General features: G+C 41.9%; 1 protein-coding gene and 1 non-coding gene across 4 annotated transcripts in view; one reads left to right on the top strand and one right to left on the bottom strand.

Annotated features, from left to right (window-relative positions):
- The window catches only part of MLH1 (mutL homolog 1), a 51,465-nt gene that overhangs the window by 25,929 nt on the left and 1,192 nt on the right, over positions 1-24,344 (top strand). For all 3 annotated transcript variants that reach the window (XM_027088329.1, XM_027088328.1, XM_027088330.1), the window contains 6 exons: positions 1,325-1,473; positions 17,800-17,908; positions 18,780-18,843; positions 22,258-22,422; positions 22,985-23,077; positions 23,376-23,489. In XM_027088329.1, the coding sequence (XP_026944130.1) occupies positions 1,325-1,473; positions 17,800-17,908; positions 18,780-18,843; positions 22,258-22,422; positions 22,985-23,077; positions 23,376-23,489 (694 nt within the window). The remainder of the gene's footprint in view (positions 1-1,324; positions 1,474-17,799; positions 17,909-18,779; positions 18,844-22,257; positions 22,423-22,984; positions 23,078-23,375; positions 23,490-24,344) is intronic.
- Positions 9,349-9,421, bottom strand: TRNAG-UCC (transfer RNA glycine (anticodon UCC)). Its single transcript has one exon. It is a non-coding gene; the product is annotated as a tRNA-Gly (tRNA).

The raw sequence follows: 24,344 nt of genomic DNA, 5'->3' as shown, positions 1-24,344 counted from the left end.
TCACTCCTTTCAGAAGAACAGTTTCTCAGTTCAAATTATGAAACTCCCTGAAGTGCATGAGCTAGTTAGAGGGGGCAGGAACAGCCGTACTAATGACTGTCAGTTAATTTTGAGCATCTTCAGTGTACACTCTGTGGGTGCTTCAAGGACATCTCACTGACATCTGTAAGGTGGATGTTCCTTATTCAGTGTGTGCGGGTACTGACCCTGGAGCTCAGGGTGAAGTCCTTTGCCTGAGGCCGCACATCCCCTTGGTGTCTGACCACTGAAACCCTGGCTCTGATTGCCCAGTGGAACTTGGGTGAGTTTTTTAACTCTGGTTTGCTCACTTCCAAGTCAGTCTAGGGAGATGGCTTCTAAGGATTTGTTTTCAGAGAATAATAAAGGATGCTAACGTTCACTGAGCATCCACTGTGTGCCAGATACTTAATATGCATTATCTCAGTTAATGCTCTTAACAGCCCTGCTGGGAAGTGTGACATTTCTGTTTATCACTTGGGGACTTAATGCTGCGAGCCATTTACCACACAGCAGAGGAATCTTTCTGAACCAGGAACCAGGGTGTCTCACTCCTTGCTGAAAACCAGTGCTTCCTGCGGCACTTGGGGTGAAACCAGCCTGCCCGCCCCCAGCTCATCACTCTCCTCCCCTTCGTGGCGCTTTGACCATGCTGCTCCAGTGCTGACCCGACCTCCCTGAGCTCTCACCCCTTTGCTCTTGCTGGTCCCTCGGTGCAGGAACTCTCCGGCTTTTTGTCACCCAGGTCTCAACTCGGATGTCGCCTCTCACCAGAGACCTTCTTTGTCCATTTAATCTAAAGTTCTCTTGCTTCCCCTTCATTCTGTTACCTTGTGTTATTTTCCTCACAGTATTTGTTGCTACTTAAAATGATCTTTCTTCGGTTGCTGTTTGACTCTCCCACTAGAAAGGTAGCATGGTGAGGGCAGGCACTTTGTCATGGCTGTGTGAGGTTGGTACTATAACAGTGCCCGATGGACGGATGGATGGAGGGCTGAATGAATGAGATGTGGTGAGGTCAGCGCACTTGATCAAGACGCTGCACGTCTCCAGGCTGAGCCAGACTCCAAAGCCCTGCTGCCTGCAGTGGCCACTAATAAGGCTTGAGGGGTGTCAGGGAAGCAGTATCTGGGAGGACATCCTGATCTGGCTGGCCGCCTCCAGCACAGGGAGCCCTCCCCAGATGTGGAGAGCCGGCACAGAGAAGCTGCTCCCTTCTCCAAAATGCAAGGCGCAAAATTTGACTGAGTTTGAAACAGTTTTTTTAAGATAGTTATGAGCTGCCAGTTCCTCGTTTACTTTGCAGAAAGAGACATCGGGAAGGCTCTGATTTGGAAATGGTGGAGGATGCATCCCAAAAGGAAATGACAGCAGCTTGTACCCCCCGGAGAAGGATCATTAACCTTACCAGCATTCTGAGTCTCCAGGAAGAAATCAGTGAGCGGGGACATGAGAGTACGTAAGTGCTGAGGGCTGCCTGCGACTCCCAGGGCCAGAACTGCTAATGTGAAGGTTTGGGAAGTTCAGGAAGCGTTTGTGTTGGGACAGCCTCTGCAGTGTGCTGAACAAACCTCGCTTCCTTTAGTAACCCACAGCAGCAGCAGCTGAAAAATAATTTTCAACTGGGAGAGAAGGGAAAAAGTAGTCTCTGGTTTTAGTTAGAATTAATTGGTACTCTCGTTAAACCAGAGGAGTCAGAGTAAAGTGGTCATTTAAATAATCTTCAGTTTGATTTCTGTCTTAGCTAAAAGCAGCACGGCCTGCCCTGGGTGTGCTGTTGCTGAAAGTGCACAGGCTCTGGAGGGCCCTAGTTTGTATCTGGGCACTACTGCTTCTGTTGTGTGACCTTAGACTCATGACCTAACTTTTCTGTGACTCAGTTTTTCCTCATTTGTAAAATGAGATTAATTTCACGCTTGAAGATTATTTTGCTGGTTAGAGAGAAAATGTAAGTAAAACACTTGGTACAGAGTAAGGAGTCAATAGATATTTTTATATCCTAAAGATAAAGTGAAAAATCCCTCAGAAATAGCTTTCAGAACACCTGAGTATAAAACTCCATTTGAGTCCCCATTACTCCAAAACTAACTTTATGGTTTTAGTAATGGAAGGGGGCTCGTCACCTCTCAGGGATGAACTGACACAGGGACTGAGGTGTGTGATAGTGACTTGGCCCTAATAGCAGTCCTGACCCCACGTTATGAGTTACAGTCGTGCTCCAGGTGGAGCCATCATTGCTGGGCTCCACTGGGCGGCTCTGCACTTGAGTCTACACAGTTTAGCCCTGGCCTTGCCATTTTTCATCTACTACACATTTCTTTCTTTCTTTTTTTTTTTTTTTGTGCAGTACACGGGCCTCTCACTGCTGTGGCCTCTACCGTTGCGGAGCACAGGCTCCGGACGTGCAGGCTCAGCGGCCATGGCTCACGGGCCCAGCCGCTCCGCGGCATGTGGGATCCTCCTGGACCGGGGCACGAACCTGTGTCCCCTGCATCGGCAGGCGGACTCTTAACCACTGCGCCACCAGGGAAGCCCTACTACCCATTTCTTGATTAAACAAGTTAACATTTTATAGCAGTGTTGAAAGTTATCTTAAAATATGACAACCTGGACTTCTAAAAGAAATGAGTGAGGAATCCCCTGTCAGTCCAGTGGTTAGGACTCTGCGCTTTCACTGCTGAGGGCCCAGGTTTGATCCCTGGTCAGGGACCTGAGATCTCACAAGCTGTGCGGCGTGGCCAAGGAGCAATTTAGTGCGGTTCCCACTGACTGTTAGCCTCCTAAACAGCTGCTCTGACTCAGAGGCCCCTTACATCTTCTCTCTCAGGTACTGCTTGTTTGAATGAATGCAGGAAGGCCTCAATTTGCCTTTCCTTGCCCGTTCTTTCTTTTCTTCGCACTCTGGGCCTTTGTGTGTCTGCATGTGGGGAAAGGCATAGGGGGCCTGTTCCCTTGGAAGGCTATATGCTTCCTGTGACTAAGGCCTTGCAACTTGCAGACGGCACTGCCAGTTGGCTTCTGATTTCTGTTTCCGTTAAGATTTTCTCCCATTGCTCTTTCCCTCTGTTACTGGCCTTCAAGCTGGGAGCTTTTAAAACCATTTTAAATAATTAAGAGGAGGTTGGGTCATGACTTGATTTATTTAGCAGCCTTCCTCACAGTTGCTTAATTGACAGACTCCCTCACATTTGGAATTTACTGAGTTTTCTTTAAGGATTTGTATTCCTTATGCAAAGCAGGCTATTTAAAGTTACAATTTCAATAAATTTCTGAATAGTTGCAAACTGTTTTCAGTGCAGTACAAAGCTAACCTGCACCAGGTTTGGTCAGGTTTGGAGTTCATTGATGAAGTGCTGATGAATCTAAATGTTCTGAAATTGTATGTTCATGAGTGTTACCTCATTTAATTCTAGAATAGTCTTGTGAGGGAGGCAGAGCAGATGCTGTTATCTCTGTTTTAAAGATAAGGAAATGGAAGATGGAGAGGACAGATTAGTTGGAACATCCCTACAAGGCAAAACTGGCCTGGGTGCCTGCCCTGTGGAGGGTGGGTCGTTACTGGCGTGGCTTGCATCAGAGATGCTAGCCCAGTATTTAGGTGCAAAACTAGATCAGCTGCTCTAGATCACATGTTGGGATGAGCACAGCATGTGATCCCTGATCCCTCAGACTTGAGGCTATTTTCAGACATGCAGGGTAGGGTCTACAGAGGGAGTCCCAGTCCTGGTGTGGGGAGTGGGGTGAGCACTTTGGAGCCAGGAGGACTCTGCTGAAGCCCCTGCCAGCTACACCATTCCGTAGCCACTCAGAAGTCTGTTCACCTTTGTGGGGCCTTTCCCTGCTCTGTGAAATGGTGTTCCTGCTACAGCCCTTACCGGGCTGTTGTGGTGAACACCTGAGACGCCATGTGCAAAGGTGGGGGTGGGGTGCCGCTGCCTCGGGCCCTGCTCACTGCGTCTGTTGATGCGGCCCCAGGCCGGGGTGCTGCTTGTCTCTGAGTTGAATGCCTATGGGGATTTCTCTGAAGCTCAGATCTGGGGAGGCAGGCCAGAGCCTGGCTGTGCCCCCACAGAGCTGTGACCCTGGCCCAGGAAGGAAGTAAGATGCTTTCCTTTAACGATGTTCTTAGTTGCACTTATTTGTGTGATTATTTCATCGCGGTACCTGGCAGAGTGCCTGGCTCGGGGACTCAGGAGATCTTTGCTGAAGGAGGGATTGGGAGGAGCTGCCTCAGAGGGGAAGCCCTGGAATCTATTTTTGAGGGACGTCAGAGTTGAATGCTCCATCAGACAACTCTGGAGTCTTTGGATTTACCCAGTCCTCCTGGGTACACTTTCGAGCAACCAACGAGGATAATTTCTGGCCTGGTATCCCGTCACGTGTTCCATGGAATTAGGCTTATCCTGGATTAATAATGACTAAGTTACTTATTGCCAGTCACATAATTTTGATCTGTTAAGGAGGATGAGGAATGTCATAAGTTACTTGCTATCGCTTGAATCTGAAAATGTGCTTAGCCTTTCATCCGCAACTTTATTTTCTTGATGTTTGGTGAACAGTCCTGGGTTTAAGTGTACACACTCTTCTATGGTTTGTCACCATGTAACAGCTTCTTTTTGTTCAAGAAGTCAGTTCAGGGGGCTTCCCTGGTGGCACATTGGTTCAGAATCCGCCTGCCAATTCAGGGGACACAGGTTTGAGCCCTGGTCCAGGAAGATCCCACATGCCGCGGAGCAACTAAGCCCGTGCGCACAACTACTGAGCGCGCGCTCTAGAGCCTGTGCGCCGCAACTACTGAAGCCCCCGTGCCACAACTACTGAAGCCCGCACGCCTAGAGCCTGTGCTCTGCAACAAGAGAAGCCACTGCGATGAGAAGCCCATGCACCGCAACGAAGAGTAGCCCCCGCTCACTGCAACTAGAGAAAGCCCATGTGCAGCAACGAAGACCCAATGCAGCCAAAAATAAATGATAATTAATAAAAATAAATATTAAAAAAATTTTACCCCCCCCCCCCAGAAGTCAGTTCAGCAGACATTGCACCGCGCTGAGCCCTGAGGCAGAAAATGCATTGAATGCACTCAAACCCCTGTCTTAAAGGAGTCTACGCTGTTGGGGGGCGGGTGTTTGGTAAATCGCCAGCTGTGACATAAGGTAGAATGAGGGACGTTCTGGAACAGAGACAGAGGCCGTGTCAACAGGGTGACAGGGTGACATCTGCCTGGAAGGGCTGCTTGATAAGCTCAGGCAGCAGCCAGAGGCCCTGGCGCCCGGGGGCTGCCAGGAAGCAAGTTCCACATGTGACCCTTAGGAACCAGAGGACAGCACACCCTTCCTTCAGGTGGCTTTACTTGCTTCTCAGAGAACGTGCTGAGACCCTAGGCTGCCCTTGTGAACTCGGATGTGTGGTTTGGCTTTGAAGCACAGAGCATTTGGTCCTATTTTGCTGCTGGCAGAATGGCAGGGAAACGCCCGCAGACCTCCAGTGCTGTGGGCCTAACTAGGAGAGGAATAAAGCACAGGTTCTAGAGGTCCTGATAGGAGGCCGGAATGGGTGCAAGCAGCCTCATGGAGCCCAGGGAGGAGAAGCCCTGCCTGTCCTCCTTGTCGACCTCCTGCCTGGCTTGAGCCCCCTGCAGGGAGCCAACGCCCCCCTCGCGGCCCCCTGCCCAGGCTGGGCCTTTGGTGGCTTGTGGATGCGTCAGAGCATTGATGAAAAGTCTGTATGGAAAAATCTCTGACCCTTTTTTAGTGAATTACACTGCTTCTCTTTCCTCCAGTGCCTCATTATTCAGGATTATTTGATGTTCTCCAGCTTTTAAAATAATCATTTTCCACCTACGCAGAACATCCTGTAGAGACATTGAGTTTCCAGTGGGAACAGAGGGGAACACTTATTCTAAAAATGAGGAAAATAAGCCTCTTTCTGCGGGGGGAGCAGAGAGTGTTGCAGAACTTATGTAACAATGTGAGAACTCATGTGTGGTGTCCAAGCTTAAAAAAAAAGTACAGTAAAAATGTGATGTACAGGCTTATGGCTGTCCCCAGACCCTTGCCCTGCTGTCTCCACCCCCTTCCCTGTCCCCCTTTGTGGTGGTATGTTTACTTTTTCCATTAAATATATATATATGTATACATACACACACACACACTCAGATAAATTAGTAGATGCAAAATCATGCTTATGAAACATAAGTAGGATCTACAGGAGAAAACAAATGAACGCTAACTTAAAGGAACAGCTCGTTGCCATCACCTGTGCAGCCCTGTGTGCTCTTTCCCTGTCCAGCCCCTTCCCTCCTCCCTTAGGGTAACTGTGACCCTACATTTTGTGATTATTATTTCCTTTCTTTTATTATAGTTTTACCACCCATATTTGTAGCCCTACAAAATTTATTGTTTACTTGTACAAATTTTAAACTTTGTATAAAGGGAATTATATTGTTTTTCTGCAGTGTATATAAGTGTACACATATTCCTAAAATTCATCCATCTTGCTACGTTCTGGTTTACTTTTTGTGCTTGTAATAGATTCCACTTCCTGACTTTGCCACATGTTTAGTCATTCATTCTGCTATGGAAGGACATGTGGAGGACTCCAGGGGTGTCACCCCTGCGTCTCAGCCCCCAGCCCCTTTCCTGGACCTGAGCAGATCAGGAGCTTGGTACACTGGCCGGGAAGCTCTGTGCAGAGTAGACACACACTTAGGGTTACTGCTGGCTTGTAAAGTGACAGCTTGTTTTCCAAACGGGTCGCTAAGTGTGTGGTCCCACCAGCAGTGTGAAGAGTTGCTTTGCTCCACTGTTTCTCCGGTATTTGATATTGTCAGACTTTTTACCAGTTTGGTGTTAGTGAAAAGGTGTCTAATGGTGGTTTTCATTCGTGTTTCCCTGATCACTGATAAAGCTGAGCCGGTGTATTTCCTCTTAAGTGCCTGTTCTAGTTTTCTGCTCATGTTTCTGTTGGGTGCTTGGTCTTTTCTAACTGATTTTAGAAGTTCTTTATATGTTTATTCTAGACAGTAATCAGTTACGTGAAAATATCTTCCCTCAGTTTGGGGCTCATGTGGTATTTTTTTATGAATGCTCCCCCCCATATATATTTTTTAAACTTTTTAATATTATTTTTTAACATTTTATTTTATATTGGAGTATAGTTGATTAACAATGTTATGTTAGTTTCAGGTGTACAGCAAAGTGATTCAGTTATATATATCTATCTAAAGAATAGATATATTTATCTAGTCTTTTTCAAAATTTTTTCCCATTTAGGTTATTACAGAGTATTCAGCAGAGTTCCCTGTGCTATACAGTAGGTCCTTATTAGTTATTTATTTTAAATGTAGCAGTGTGGGCATGTCAATCCCAAACTCCCAGTCTATCCCTCCCTGCCAAGTTTGTTCTCTAAGCCTGTGAGTCTGTTTCTATTTTGTAAATAAGTTCATTTTTATCATTTTTTTTAGATTCTGTATATAAGTGATAAGATATTTGTTTTTCTCTAACTTCCTTCACTTAGTATGATAATCTCTAGTTGCATCCATGTTGCTGCAAATGGCATTATTTCATTCTTTATAATGGCTGAGTAATATTCCTCTGTATGTATGTGCCACATCTTCTTTATGCATTCATCTCTCAATGGACATTTAGGTTGCTTGCATGTTTTGACTATTGTGAATAGTGATGCTATAAACATTGGGGTGCATGTATCCTTTTGAACTATGTTTTTTTCCAGATATATGCCCAGGAGTAGGATAGCTAGATCATATGGTAGCTCTGTTTTTGGTTTCTTAACGAATCTCCATACTGTTCTCCATAGTGGCTGTACCAATTTACATTCCCACCAGCAGTATAGGAGGGTTCCTTTTTCTCCACACCCTCTCCAGCATTTGGTATTTGTAGACTTTTTGATGATGGCTATTCTGACTGGTGTGAGGTGATATCTCATTGTAGTTTTGATTTGCATTTCTTTAATAATTAGTGATGTTGAGCATCTTTTCATGTGCCTGTTGCCCATCTGTATGTCTTCTTTGAAGAAATGTCTATTTCGGTCTTCTGCCCATTTTTTGATTGGGTTGTTTGTGTTTTTTTTGATATTGAGCCGCATGAGCTGTTTGTAAACTTTGGAGATTAATCCCTTGTCAGTCGCATTGTTTGCAGATATTTTCTCCCATTCTGTGGGTTGTCTTCTCGTTTTGTTTATAGTTTTCTTTGCTGTGCAAAAGCCTTTGAGTTTATTTTTGTTTTTATTTACATTATTCTAGAAGATGTATCAAAAAAGATATTGCTGTGATTTATGTCAGAGTGTTCTGCCTATGTTTTCCTTTAAGAGTTTTATAGTATCTGGTCTTACTCAAAATGGGTTAAAGACCTAAATATATGTCTTCTTTGGCGAAATGTCTATTTAGGTTTTCTGCCCCCTTTTTTTTTTCGGTATGCAGGCCTCTCACTGTTGTGGCCTCTCCCGTTGCAGAGCACAGGCTCCAGACGTGCAGGCTCAGCGGCCATGGCTCACGGGCCCAGCCACTCTGTGGCATGTGGGATCCTCCCGGACTGGGGCACGAACCTGTGTCCCCTGCATTGGCAGGCGGACTCTCAACCACTGCGCCACCAGGGAAGCCCTTCTGCCCATTTTTTGATTGGGTTGTTTAGTTTTTTTGTTATTGAACTGTATGAGCTGTTTGTATATTTTGGATACTAGGCCTATTGGTTGCATTGTTTGCAAATATTTTCTCCCTGTTTGTAGCTTACCTTTCTTCTGTTTATGGTTTCCTTTGCTGTGCAAAAACTTCTAAGTTTGATTAGGTCCCATTTGTTTATTTTTGTTTTTATCTCTATTGCCTTGGGACACTGACCTAAGAAAACATTGGTACAATTTATGTCAGAGTGTTTTGCCTTTGAGCTCTTCTAGGAGTTTTATGGTGTCATGTCTTAATGTTTAAGCCTTTAAGCCATTTTGAGTTTATTTTTGTGTATGGTGAGTGGGAGTGTTCTAACTTCATCGATTTACATGCAGCTGTCCAGTTTTCCCAGCATCCTTGCTGAAGAGACTGTCTTTTCCCCATAGTATATGCTTGCTTTTTTTGTCAAAGATTAATTGGCCATAGGTGTATGGGTTTATTTCTGGGCTCTCTATTCTGATCCATTGATCCATATGTCTGTTTTTGTCCCAATACCACGCTGTTTTTTTTTGTTGCTGCTGTTCTGTGTTTATTTATTTATTTATTTATTTGGCTGCACTGAGTGTTTGTTGCAGCATGTGGGATCTTCATTGCGACATGTGGGATCTTTAGTTGTGGCATGTGGGCTCTTGGTTGCGGCATGCAGGATCTAATTCCCTGACCAGGGATCGAACCTGGGCCCCCTGCATTGGAAGTGCAGAGTCTTAACCACTGGACCACCAGGGAAGTCCCATACCACGCTCTTTTGATTACTGTCACTTTGTAGTATGTCTGAAGTCTGGGAGGGCATGGCTCCTGCTTTGTTCTTTTTCTTCAGGATTGCTTTGGCAATTCTGGGTCTTTTATGGTTCCATATGAATTTTACAATTTTTTTTTTAGTTCTGTGAAAAATATGGGTAATTTGATAGGGATTGCATTAAATTTGTAGATTGTTGTGGGAAGTATGGCTATTTTAACAATATTAATTCTTCCAATCCAAGAGCATGGGATATGTTTCCACTTCTTTGAATCTTCAGTTTCCTTTATTAATGTTTTATAGTTCTCAGTGTATAGGTTTTTCACCTCCTTGGTCAGGTTTATTCCTAAATATTTTATTTTGGGGGGTGCGATTTTGAAAGGTATTGTTTTTTTACATTCTCTTTCTGATATTTCATTGTTAGTGTAAAGAAATGCAACCAATTTCTGTGTGTTAATCTTGTATCCTGCTACCTTGTTGAATTCATTTATCAGTTTTAGTAGTTTTTGTGTGGAGTCTTTAGGGTTTTCTGTATATAGAATCATGTTATCTGCATATAATGACAATTTTACCTCTTCCCTTCCAATTTGGATACCTTTTATTTCTTTTTCTTATCTGATTGCAGTGACTAGGTCTTGCAATAGTATGTTGAATAGAAGAGGCGAGAGTGGGCATCCTTGTCTTTTTCCAGATTTTAGTGGGAAGGCTTTCAGCTTTTCACTGTTTTTAGTGTTATATGGGCTGTGGATTTGTCATAAATAGCTTTTATTATGTTGAGATATGTTTCCTCTATGCCCACTTTTGTAAGAGTTTTTTTTATCATGAATGGATGTAGAATTTTGTCAAATGCTTTCTTTGCATCTATTGAAATGATCATGTGGCTTTTGTCTTTTCTTTTGTTTCTGTGGTGTATCACATTGATTGATTTGCAAATGTTGAACCATTCTTGTGAACTTGGGATGAATCCCACTTGACTGTGGTGTATGATCTTTTTTATGTGTTGTTGGATTTGGTTTGCTAATATTTTTTTGAGAACTTTAACATCTATATTCATCAAAGATATTGGCCTCTAATTTTCTTTTTTGGTGGTGTCTTTGGTTTTAGTGTCATGGGTGATGGTGGCTTCATAGAATGTCTTTGGGAGTGTTCTCATCAATGTTTTGGAAGAGTTTGAGAAGGATCAGTATAAATTCTTCTTTGTAGGTTTGGTAGAATTTGCCTGTGAAGCCATCTGGTCGTGGACTTTCATTAGTAGTGATTGGTCTGTTCAAATTATTTGTTTCTTCTTGATTCAGTTTTGGTGGGCTGTATGTTTCTAGAAACTTGTCTATTTCTTCTAGGTTGTTGAATTTGTTGGCATGTTCATAGTATTCCCTTACGGTTTTTTGTACTTCTGTGGTGTTGGTTGTTATGTCTCCTTTTTCATTTCTTATCTTGTTTATTTGGGTTCTCTCTCTTTTCTTCTTGGTGAGCCTGGCCAGAGGTTTGTCGATATTGTTTAACCTTTTAAAGAACCAGCTCTTGGTTTATTGATTTTTTTCTATTTTTTTTAAATCTCTATTTTATTTATTTCCTCTCTGATCTTGAGTATTTCTTTCCTTCTGCTGACTAGGTTTTGTTCTTCTTTTTCTAATTCTTTTAAGTGGTATATTATGTTGTTTGAGATTTTTCTTGTTTTTTGAGGAAGGAAGGTCTATATGGCTGTGAACTTCCCTCTAAGAAAGGGTTTTGCTGCATCCCATAGATTTTGTATGGTTGTATTTTTATTGTCATTCATATCAAGGTATTTTTAAATTTTCTTTGATTTCATTATTGACCTGCTGGGTTTTTTAGTAGCATGTTGTTTAGTCTCCATGTAATTGTTTTTTTTTTTCTCTCACTGTTGTGGCCTCTCCCATTGCGGAGCACAGGCTCCGGACGCACAGCCTCAGTGGCCATGGCTCACAGGCCTAGCCGCTCCACGGCATGTGGGATCTTCCTGGACTGGGGCATGAACCCGTGTCCCCTGCATCGGCAGGTGAACTCTCAACCACTGTGCCACCAGGGAAGCCCTACATGTAATCATTTTTTCCACATATTTCTGTGGTTGATTTCTAGTTTCATGCTGTTGTGGTCAGAAAAGATGCTCGAGACAATTTCTATATCCTTAAATTTGTTGAGGCTTGTTTTGTGCCCTAGTATGTGGTCAATCCTAGAAAATGTTCCATATGCACTTGGAAAGAATTTCTTTTTTTTTGGATGTAATGTCCTGAAAATATCAATTAAGTCTAATTAACTGTTCTATTGTATTATTTAGGATCTCTGTTGCCTCACTGATTTTCTGTCCAGAATATCTGTCCATTGATGTGAGTGGGACGTTAAAGTTTCCTACTGTTATTGTATTTTTGTCAATTTCTCCCTTTATGTCTTTTAGTATTTATCTTATGTATTTGGGTGCTCCTGTATTAGTTGCATATATGTTGACCTGTATTAGGTGCATATATGAATGTAATAATCCTCTTCTTGTATTAATTCTTTTATTATTACATAGTGTCCTTAGATTTTTCTTCGTGGCTTTTGTTTTAAAGTCTATCTTGTCTGATATGAATATTACAACCCCTGCTTTCTTTTCATTTCAGTTTGCATGAAATACCTATTTCCATCTCCTCACTTTCAATCTATGTGTGTCCTTTCCTCTAAAGTGGGTCTTTTGTAGGCAGCATATTATAGGCTCTTGCTTTTTTATCCAATCTCCCACTCTGTCTTTTGATTGGAGTGTTTAGTCCATTGACATTTAAGGTAATTATTGATAGATATGTATTTATTGCCATTTTAAACTTTGTTTTCCCTTTGATTTTATATTTCTTCTTTGTCCCTTTTTTGTTTTTCCTTTTGTGGTTTGATGATTTTCTTTTGTATTATGCTTATGTTCTCTTCTTTTTGGTTTTTGTGAATCTATTGTATGTTTTTGATTTGTGGTTACCATTTTTCAAGTATATTAACCCCTTCCTATATCTACTTGTCTTAGACTGGTAGTCATTTAGGCTCAAACACATTCTAGGGAATGAAAAAAAAAATCTACATTTTCTTACTTTTCTCCTCCACATTTTATGATTTTGATCTCCTTATTTACATCTTCATGTTCATCCTTTTGCTGTTTCATTGTGGTTATTATTAGTTTCACAGATTTTTTTTTTTTTAATCTGTGTACTGGCTTATTTAGGTGACTTGCTTTCTGATTGTGATTTTCTCTTTCCTATGGATTCTTTTCTATTTAGAGAAAACCTTTCAATATTTCCTTTAGGATAGGTTTAGTATTGCTGTATTCTTTTAGTTTTTGCTTGTCTGAGAAATTCTTTATCCCTCCTTCTATTCTAAATGATAATCTTGCTGGGTAGAGTATCCTAGGTTGCAGATGTTTCCCTTTTAGGACTTTGGATGTATCTTTCCACTCCCTTCTGTCCTGCAGTGTTTCTGTAGAGAAATCAGCTGATAGCCTTATGGGGGTTCCCTTGCCTCCTTTGTTTTTCTCTTGCTGCCTTTAGAATCCTCTCTTTAACTTTTGCCATTTTTATTATAATATGTCTTGGTGTAGGTCTGTTTGGGTTTACCTTGTTTGGGATCCTCTGTGCTTCCTGTACCTGGATATCTGTTTCCTTCTTTAGGTTTGGGAAGTTTTCAGCCATAATTTCTTCAAATACATTTTTGATCCCCTTTTCTCTTTCTTCCCCTTCTGGAATCCTTATTACGCATACATTGGCACAATTTATATTATCCCATAGGTCTCTTATGTTGCTTTCATTTTTTTTTTTTTTTTTTTCATTTGGCTTTCTGTCTGCTGTTCTGATTGGGTCATTTCCATTATTCTATCTTCCTGGTTACTTATTCATTCTTCTGCATTACTTATTCTGCTATTCATTGTCTTTGGTTCAGTTTTCATCTCAGCAAATGAGTTTTCTAATTTTTCTTGGTCCCTCTTTATAGCTTCTAGTTCCTTTTTACCGTACTCTGCATTTCTGTCAATAGCCTTTCTAAATTCCTTCAGTATTTTCATTATCTCCTTTTTGAACTCAGTGTCTCTTAGACTGAAGAGGTCTGTTTCATTGTTTGTTATTTCAGGGGAATTCTCTTGGTTTTTTAATTGGGAGTGGTTCCTCTGCTTCTTCATTTTACTTATAGTTCTCTTGCTCTATGAGTTTAGGAGAAACAATTATCTGCTGTGGTCTTGGAGGGCTATTTATATGTGGAAGCCTCCCTGTGTAGCTTGTGTGGGTTTAAGAGTTTTTGGTGTGAGGGCTGTTTTTAGTCTGGATGTCTGCTACCTCTTTCCTTAGTGTGTGCTGGCTGTTACCTCTTGATAGTGGATGTGCAGATATTGTGGCTGGTGCCTGGTCGTGGAGTTCTCAGTGGCAGTGGCAGCTCACGTGTGCCCCCAGAGCGCATGATTAGAATGGAGGTGGCTCGGGACTGCTCCTGGAGTCTAGGAGGGCAAGGTGCGCAGCTCGAGACTGCTCCTGAAGTCCCGGGAACAGCAGCGACTCGTGACTGCTCCTGGAGCTCGTGTAGGCAGTGTCTTGCTGCCTTAGAGCTCTTGCGGGTAGAAAGGCTGTAGTGGTGGTTCCCGCCCCTCCCCTCACGCACTACTGACACAATGGCACCTGGCCTCTAAGGCAGCCCAGGCTTCCTCTGCATACACCATCAGGTGTGGTTGCACCAGGCTCCAGCCCCTTCAGGCTGTTTCCGTGCAGTCCATCCCAGTCCTCTCTCTGGGTCTGATCTCTGAAGCTCAAGCTTCCGCACCCAGCCCCTGCCTGTATCGGCAGATAGGTGTCTCAGGCTCAGAAGTGCAGAGCTGTGGTACTGACTGTCTGTGCATGTCTTTTTCTGTTCTAACTGCTGCAAACTGGTTGCTGTGTTCTCTGAGGTTCTGAACCTCTCCCTCTGTCCTGGTTGATTCCCCACTGGTGACGGGACTTCCCAGGGTACAGGAACCTTTCCTCTTCTACAGCTTCAGCCCAGGGATGCAGGTCCTGTCCCGATTCCTTTCTCGCTTTCTTATTTATTTATTTATTTTTTGCCCCACTTGGTTACTTGGAGATTTTCTTGCCCTTTCAGAGGTCTAAGGTCTTCTGCCAGTGTTCAGTAGGTATCCTGTGAGAATTGTTCACATGTAGATGTATTTTTGTTGTATTTGTGGGAGGAGGTGAGCTTCATGTCCTAGTACTCTGCCATCTTGATCACTCCTCTACCACACATTGGCCTTTTAATCTTATTTAGGAAATTCTTTCTATCTCTGGGATAATTAAATCTATATTCTTATATTGTCTCCTAAAATGCTTATACTTAAATCCTGGAATTAATTTTTGGTATATGGTGTTATAGTCACAGTTTCCATGTGTATATCTCATTGTTCCATATTATGTTGTTACTGTCAGTTTGTTTGGGTTTAGCCAATATTTTCTGCTCATAATTCTTTTCCTCAGACCTTTCATGGTCTGCCCTAAGCACCTCCTTCTGTGGGGCCTGAGATGGCAAGCTGAGTTTTGCTTTGTCTAATCCATCTTTATTTTGATAAGTTTCTTTGCTGGGCTTAAAATTCCAGATTGGCAATTATTTTTTTCTCAATGCATTGAAGGTGTTATTTTATCAGTCGTTGGCTTCTATTGTTGTTGTTGAAAATTCAGCTGTCAGTCTTATATTTTAATACTTTGTGGGTATTCTCTCTTTTCTCTCTGAGAGCTTTTAAGATCTCTTTAGTGTCCTGCTTATCTCAGGTGTGGATTTTGTTGGGCTTCCTGGAGCTGAGGTTTGGTGTCTTTCATCACTTCTGGGATATTCTCTGATCTTTTGTCTTGAGAGTCTCCAGTTACTGTCTCTCCCTGTCCCCCGCCCCTTCCGGGACTTACTTACATATTTATTCTTCTCCATATTGCATAAGCTGTCTTTCATATTTTCCATTTCTTTGTCTCTCTGTGCTGCACTTCGGATAATTTTTTTAGATCTACCTTACCATTAATTACCTTGCCAACTTTGTCCACTCTGTTCAGTCTATCTTGATTTTTTTTTTAAAGAGTATTTTCCCCCTTTATTGTGGTAACGTTCATGCCATTTTTTTTTTTTAGACAATTTATTTAATTTTGGCTGTGTTGGGTCTTCGTTTCTGTGCAAGGGCTTTCTCTAGTTGTGGCAAGCGGGGGCCACGCTTCATTGCGGTGCGCGGGCCTCTCACTATCGCGGCCTCTCTTGTTGCGGAGCACAGGCTCCAGACACACAGGCTTAGTAGTTGTGGCTCACGGGCCTAGTTGCTCCGCGGCATGTGGGATCCTCCCAGACCAGGGCTCGAACCCGTGTCCCCTGCATTAGCAGGCAGATTCTCAACCACTGCGCCACCAGGGAAGCCCCAGTCTATCTTGATTTTTAATTTCAGTTATTATATTTTTTATTTTTAGAAATTTTATTTGTTTTTTTTGAAATCTCCTTGATCATTTTTAATATAAACTTATTTTTATTAACTTTGGTTTAAATTTTTAAGATTGAGTCAGAATAAAATCATTTTCCCCATTGTTTACCATGGTATTTTGACCCCCACCTGTTAGCATATTAAAATACAAAAGATGTTGTATCACGTGGCCTTGCCAAAGGTGCAGATAGAGACAGTTCTACTTTTTTCCTTTCATATTTTTATACTGTTTCCTTGCCTCACTACAGTGGTTAGGACCCCCAGTACAACGTCAAATAGGATGAGTGAGCATGGGTGTTAATTATCTTGTTCTCCATTGTGGAAAGAACACATTCAGTATTTCACCATTAAACATGATGTTAGCTGGAGGTTTTTCATAGATGCCCTTTTCAGATTAAGGAAGTTATTTTCTGTTCCTAGTTTGTTGAGAGTTTTTAATTATAAATTGTTGTCTAATACTCTTTCTATATCTAAAATGATCACGTGTTTCTCATTTATTCTGTTAATATGGTGAGATTTTCCAGACGCTAAATCACCTTGCTTTCCTGGGCTTATCTCTTCTTGATTGTATTATTCTTATTTTTTTTTTTAATATATTGCTGGATTTAATTTGCTGATGTTTTGTTTAGGATTTTTGCACCTATGACTGTAAAGGATATTGGTCTAAAATTTTCCTTTTTTCAATGTCTTCTCAGGTTTGGTATTAGGGTTATGCTAACCTTGTGAGGTAGGAATTATTCTTCCTTTCTTTTTTGAAAGAGTTTATGTAAGATTGGTGTTATTTCTGTTTCCTTTTTCTATTTATTTTTTAAATTGCACTATAGTTGATTTACAATATTGTTAGTTTCAGATATACAGCAGTCATTCAGTTACACACACACACACACACACACACACACATATTCTTTTTCAGATTCTTTTCCATTCTAGGTTATTACAAGATATTGAATATAGTTCGCTGTGGTATGCAGTAGGTCCTTGTTTTATATATAGTAGTGTATATCTGTTAATCCCATAATCCTAATTAATCCCCACCTGCTTTCCTCTTTGGTAACCATAAATTTGTTTTCTTTGTGTGTGAGTCTGTTTCTGTTTTGTAAATAAGTTTATTTGTATTATTTTTTAGATTCCACATGTAAGTGATATCATATATTTGTCTTTCCTTGATCAGTTTTGATAGTCTCCTGTCACTTACTCAATGTTTTAATACCTCTTAAGCATACTGAACATGCTTATTATTTTATCATCTTTGCCAGTATTTCCAGTCTCTAAAACTTGGCAGATGTGATTCCGTGATTTCTTCTGGATTCTAATTCTTGGTGCCTAGTTTCTTTGTGTATTTTGTAACTTTTTGACCACTAAGTCCTGGTACTTTATCTGTGAGGAATTATTTGAAGTCTGGGTTGAAGATGAATTTCTCCAGAGAGAATTTGCATTTGATTCTATCAGGAACCTGGAGGAACAGTCAGCCCTGGAATCAGTTTAAACTAAAATCTCCACTTTAAGTTGTCAAGCAACCTGCTTAGTGTGAATCCTGGCTGCAAAAGAGGGGAAGTGGCCTCCTGTTACAGTCCACATTTCGCAACATTCCTAGGCTTCTGTTTTTCTTTCTCTACACCTCAGAGCCTGCAAAAACTGAAGTTGTTGATACCTGCAGTTCCTCCAGTGTCTTTGGATAAAGCTGGTTTCAGAGCTCTTGTTACTTCTCTGGCTTCCTGCTTTGTCTTGGATGGTGATCTTTGAGTATTCCTAAATCTTTTGGCAATTCCTTGTTGCATTTTGAAAGACTAGTTCTGTCTTATTCCTTCTTTGTGTGTACTTTCAGCAAGAGGTTCCATTCAGGTACCTGTTTGTTGTCTCTAGTTCTGGTGCTTTGGGCTGCAGAGGTGTTGGTGGGGTGCAGTTACTGACCTGTGTCTTGTTTTCCAGCTCTCCGGGAGGTGCTGCGTAACCACTCATTTGTGGGCTGTGTGAATCCTCAGTGGGCCTTGGCACAGCATCAGACCAAGTTATACCTTCTCAACACCACCAAACTTAGGTAAATCGGTGCGAATGTGAAAAAAGCAGAGCTGCTAGAAGAGTAGTCCTGGAGGCAGAGGCAGGAAAAGCCAGGGAGAGCAGGATGACATAGTTGGAAAGGGCCCTGGCTTTAGAGTCACATGTTGTTTCACATCCGGGCTCAACCATTTACCATTTATGTGACCATGGACAAGTCACTTTCCTAATCTGTGTCTCGGATTTCTCATCTGTAAGATGAGAAATTTGGGTTATTACTACTTAACTTGCAGGGTTTTGTGAAGGTAAAATTACATGAGATGCCTGGGTTTGGTAGATGCCCAGTGCGCAATAAAAGTTGGCTGCTGTGAACTGGGTGCTAAGGGCTTAGTGCTGGTGGAGCATCGCAGCGTGTGCTCTGTACAGCAGGGTACTGTGGGAGATGCTCTGGCGGACGTCTGCTGCACCGCCCACTCTCAGCCCTTTAAATCCAACTGATTGGATTTAAAACCGGGGTCACGTCCCTGCCCTCCCTATACAGCCCATATTTTTTAAATGGTGAGTTGTAAAAGAAGTGATTTATAGGATTCTTTGCAAGTGGGGAAAAGGTGAGCAAACAAAAACTCCTTAACTTTATCACTACTGAGTGTTAGAACCTTTTACAGCACCAGAGGGGTGGGGACAGAGCACGGGTGATGACAAGGCAGATGGTCTTAGTGGTCTGACCTTTGTGCAGAGGCCGGCCACCAAAGCCCTGGTGGAGCAGGAGATCCCAGGACTGTTAGAAAGGCCACCGCGAAGCAGCACATCTCTGTCCTGCCCGTCTCGGGTTATCTCTCCCATTTTGTCCCTACTGCTTGGCTCTGAAGCATGGATTCAGCTTTTCCTTAATGTCACTTCATTTTTATTTTCAGTGAAGAACTGTTCTACCAGATTCTCATTTATGATTTTGCCAATTTTGGTGTTCTGAGGTTATCGGTAAGTTTATTTCCTGGTTCTCATTTCTGAAACTTCAACAACTGGTCATTTCTGAAAATAGCTCTGCCTTATTATCTTATTTGTAGTATATTAAATTTTTCTAAATATGCTTAGAATAGTTTATTGTATGATTTGCATATGGAGGTATCTTCATATAGTTTTATACAAAGCAGAACAGTCATTTGGTAGCCAACTTAAATGTTTATTATTATTATTATAGAAATTAATACATATCTACTTAAGAAAACTTGGAAAGAGATAAAAATAGAAGTAAACATTCTTTAAAGCCCATGACCCAAACACAACTCCAGCTAACAAGTTTAGTCCATTTCTTTCAAGACCTTGTCATTGCCTAATTTTAATTTAGAGTTAAAAATCATACTATGTAGTTTCATGTCTTCTTTTTACATCTGACATACTCTACAAAAAACCCTCTGAAATTTTTATTGGGATTGTGTTGAATCTATGGATCAATTTGGGGAGAAAATCTTTTGTTAATTTATCCCTTAATATTTCATATTTTTTGGATACTATTGTGACATTTTTATAAATTGTCAATCATTTGTTGCTAGTATCTAGAAATACAAGTGTTTTGGTACATTAATCTTATATCTTGTGACCTAGTTAAACTCACTTAGTAGTTCTAGTAGCTTTTTTATTGACTCCAGCAGATTTTCTACGTAGATGATCATAGCATCTGTGAGTAAAGACAGTTTTATTCCTTCCTTTCCAATCTGGATGCCTTTTCTTACTTTCTCTTGCTTGATTACACTGGCAAGAAGCTTAGTACAAGGTTGAACAGTAGTGGTGAGAATGGAAATCCTTCTCTTATTCCTGATCTTGGGAGAAGCATTCAGTTTTTGACTATGAAGTATGCTTTCTGCCATCGGTAGGTTTTTTGTAGATGACCCTTAGGTGGTTGAGGAAGTTCCCTTCTATTCCTTGTTTGCTCAGAGTTTTTATTCAGGAATGGATGCTGAATTTTTTCAGATGCTTCCTCTGTATCTGTTCAGATAATTGTATGGTTTTCCTTTTTTTAGTTTGTTACTATAGCAAATTACATTGATTGATTTTCATATTTTAAACCAGTCTTGCATTCCTGGGGTGAACCCTGCTTGTACATGATGTATTATCCTTTTTATATATTACTGGAATTGATTTGTCAAAATTTCGCTTACAACTTCTTTTTTTGGCTGGGCTGCGCGTCTTGTGGGATCTTAGTTCCCTGATCAGGGATTAAACCCGGGCCCCGGCAGTGAAAGTGTGGAGTCCTAACCACTGGACCACCAGGGAAGTCCCTTGTTTACAACTCGTAACATCTGCATTCACGAATGATATTGGTGTGTAGTTTTCTTGTATTGTCTTTGTCTGGTTTTGGTATGGGGTAATGCTGGCCTCATAGAATGAGTTGGGAAATACTTCTTCCTTTTCCATCTTCCAAAAGAGTTTGTGTAGAATTGTTTATTCCTTAAATGTTTGGTAAAATTCATCAGTGAAGCCATCTGGGCCTGGAGATTTCCTCACAGGAAGATTTTTAACTAAAAATTCAATTTCTTTCATAGATATAGAGCTATTCATGTTAGCTTTTTCTTGAGTGAGCCTTGGTATTTGGTTTCTTTCAAGGAATTTGTCCGTTTAAGTTTTCAAATTTATTGCCATAAAGTTCAGAATATTTTTTATTCTTTTAATGTCTGTAGATCTGTACTGATGTACTGTACTCTGTCATTCCTAATATTGGTAATTTATATCTTTTTAACTTGATCAGTCTGGCTGAGGGTTTGATCTCAACTGATTTTTTGTTTCATTGATTTTTCTGTTAATTTTCTGATTTCTATTTCATTGCTACCTGCTCTGATCTTTATATTTCCTTTTCTCTACTTACTTTAAGTTTAATTTGTTTTTCTGTTTCAGAAGCTGAGGTCACTGATTTGAGATCTTTCTTTTCTAGTATAGGTGTTAAGTACTATAAATTTCTCAAGTGCTGCTTTAGCAGCTTCCCACACATTTTGATAAGTTGTTTTCATTTTCATTCAGTTCAGAATACTTTCTAAATTCCCTTTTGATTTTTTTCTTTGACCCTCACATTATTTAGAAGTATATTACTTAGTTTCTAATTACTTGGGGATTTTCCAGAGATCTGGTATTGATTTCTAATTTAATTCCATTTAAAAAAAGTTATTTCATTTTATTTTTTGGCTGCATTGAGGCTTCGTTGCTGAACGTGGGCTTTCTGTAGTTGCTCAAGCAGGGGCCACTCTTCGTTATGGTGTGTGGGCTTCTCATTGCGGTTGCTTTTCTTGTTGCGGAGCACGGGCTCTAGGTGCACAGGCTTCAGTAGTTGTGGCTTGCGGGCTCTAGAGCGCAGGCTCAGTAGTTGTGGCGCACAGTCTTAGTTGCTCCTTGGCATGTGGGATCTTCCCGGACCAGGACTCGAACCCATGTCCCCTGTGTTGGTAGGTGGATTCTCAACCACTGCGCCACCAGGGAACCCCTTAATTCCATTTTTGCAGAGAACATATTGGAATCCTTTTACACTTATTAAGACTTGTTTTGTGGCCCAGAATATAGTCTATGTTGGTAAATACTTTATGTGCACTTGAAAATGGGCTTGTTGAGTAGAATATTCTATAAATGGCAGGTGTATCAAGTTGATAGTGATGCTCAAATCTTCTGTATCCTGATTTTCTGTCTACTTGTTCTGTCAGTTATTGGGGAAAGGATATTGAAGCCTCCATGTAGTTGTGTCTATTTCTCTTCACAGTTCTGTTTTATCCTTCATATATTTTAAAGCTCTGTTATTGAGTGCATAAACATGTAGGATTGTTAGGTCTTTTTGTTAATTGACTCCTCTGTTGTTATGAAAAAGTAAGAACAGTGTATTGTGAGTTTATAATATGTAAAATGTATGACAACAGTTACAATGTCTGAAGGAGAGCAATGGAAGAAAATTTAGGCATCTTATTTTTCACAATAGATTACAGTCTTCTTCCTAATCAGATGATTTACCTGAAATGTCATTCGATTTAACTCACTCTCCCTCCCCCTTGCTTTAGTTATGGGTAAGGCAGTAGGAAGAAATGAATGATCTGCTTCGTGTCTGCCTTGTGATTTTCTAGAAATACAAAATTGGGGTCCTTAAAGCTACACAGAAGGAAAGTGCCGCCTCACGGCCTCGCCTTTCCCACCTGTTCAGCAGGTCTTTTTGTTGGTCACACCTTCTCTGTTGCAATGGCCATTGGTGAGGAGGAGGATGAGCTTCTGTTGTGGATTTTCAGGTGTTTTCTTTGGGGGAACTGCAGAATGAGTGTTAGATTTGTCGCTTCTCACCTGCTGTTGTGAAGATGGTTTTGTGGGAATTCAGGCTGCGTTGGATGCCCTGTTATGCTCATCCCTAATGTTTTTGATCCGTCATAGGAGCCAGCACCACTCTTTGACCTCGCCATGCTTGCCTTAGATAGTCCTGAGAGTGGCTGGACAGAGGAAGATGGTCCCAAAGAAGGACTTGCCGAATACATTGTTGAGTTTCTGAAAAAGAAGGCTGAGATGCTTGCAGACTACTTCTCTTTGGAGATTGATGAGGTGGGCGACGGTCATTTTTATACCTCCATTGTATTCTTCAGATAAGAGTCAAGTTCTGTAGTTGGTCCAGGATCAGGACAAGAAGGCTGGGCCCCCTCTCAGAAGCAGCCTGTGACCTCTGTGACATCTTCACTCCCTATTTGCATTTCTAGGTTTCACAACTTTTATCATCCATTCGTGCCCATTCCTGTCCCCAGGGTGCAGGACCCAGGCAGGAGGGAGAGCTGAATCCCACTGTCCCTGCAGGCCCCAGTGAAGGAAATGATGCTTTGCCACTTGCTCTCCTAAGAGGTTTCTTCCTCTTACCCCTTGATTTCTGGGGCTTTCCTTGATGTGTTCTTTGGTTGGTGAGCAGATCCAAAGAGAAGGTGGCTCTGCTACATGTCAGGACAGAAAGCTCTAAGTGCTTAGTTCTGCTGCCCCCAGTGCCCAGCCTGGTCAAGCACCTGGTTGCCCAGAACGGCTGGTCTGAGGACAAGACCTGGAGGAAGCACCAGGGAGAATTTGTTTAAACTGTAACGGCATGATTTCTTATCCCGTCCTGGCCTTTTTCCACAAGCAGGAAGGGAACCTGGTTGGATTACCCCTTCTGATCGACAACTATGTGCCCCCCTTGGAGGGTCTGCCTATCTTCATTCTCCGACTGGCCACTGAGGCAAGTGATGGAGCCAATCCTGATGACAGTCCTGTGGGTGTGTGAGTGTGTGTGTGTGGGGGGGCGGGGAGGGCACATGGCCCTGCCGTCGTCTGTAATGATGAAGAGAAAAAGGGTAGCATGGCTAAGGTCCCTCTCATCCCTGCCCACCCCAGCAATACTCAGTAGTTCCAACTTACAGCTTTAATGCCTAAAAAGTCACGTTTAGTTTTTAAGTTGTCTGTTATCTCCATTTAGAAATGAAATGTGTTTAAAGCACGTACCTATGTTGAGGTATTGAATTCTCTCTTTGGAGCAGGTGAACTGGGATGACGAAAAGGAATGTTTTGAAAGCCTTGGTAAAGAATGTGCGATGTTTTACTCCATCCGGAAGCAGTATGTGTCTGAGGAGTCGACGCTCTCAGGCCAGCAGGTATGAGGGTGTGCACTGGTGCCCGGGACTGGGGGCACAATCTTGCCCTCTCTAAATTCCTAGGATCCGCTGCATATAAGCTTCAAACACAGTGGTCAGCTCTTACGAGTTTTATTTCCTTCTGAAATATAGAAGGTGCCTCCAGAGTGACCTCACTGTCAGATGTACAAGCACAAGCCATCGCAGTGAGAAATGGGAAGTTTCAGGGCTAGTGGGTGGACTGTATCTCCCATTGTGAGCCCAGAAGTGTGTAGCCTTAGCCTTCAGGTTCTGGGTCAGTCTCCCCAGTCTCTTTCAGCTTGTGCCTCACTCTGCCTCTGACCACTGCTGTGCCAGGAGGACACGGCTGTACTTGGGTCAGGGCCCCAGCTCTTATGGAAGGTCAGCCTGGGTTCCTCATGTTTCTGTGTCAGATGACAGTGCTCTTTCAATCCACAACTATTTCGGAGGGTTTGGCTGGGTGGGGGAGAGGGGGCTTTGAAATACAGGAGTACCTCAGAGGTTTTATTGGTTCCGTTTCAGACCACTGCAGTAAAGCTAGTTGCGCAAATTTTTTTGTTTCCCAGTGCATATAAAAGTTATGTTTATACTATATACTGTAGTCTGTTAAGTGTACAGTATATAGCACTGTCTCTAATAAAAAGCCAGTGTATATACCTAAATTAAAAAATGCTGTTAGAAAAATGGAGCCAGTAGGCTTGCTCAATGCAGGGTTGCCACAAACGTTCAATTTGTGTTTAAAAAGAAAAGAAAAAAAAAAACCCGCAACAGTCTGCAAAGTGCAGTAAACTGAAGCCTGCCTGCAGTGTAAGAATGGAAGGGTGGGTACTTGATACACGTAACTGGCTCGGTGAT

The sequence above is a fragment of the Aethalodelphis obliquidens genome, unplaced genomic scaffold, assembly GCF_003676395.1.
Source record: "Aethalodelphis obliquidens isolate GAN/ISIS:26980383/991018 unplaced genomic scaffold, ASM367639v1 scaffold62, whole genome shotgun sequence".
NCBI lineage: Eukaryota > Metazoa > Chordata > Mammalia > Artiodactyla > Delphinidae > Aethalodelphis > Aethalodelphis obliquidens.
The sequence above is the reverse complement of the archived record's forward strand: the minus strand, read 5'-3'. Positions and strand labels throughout refer to the sequence as shown.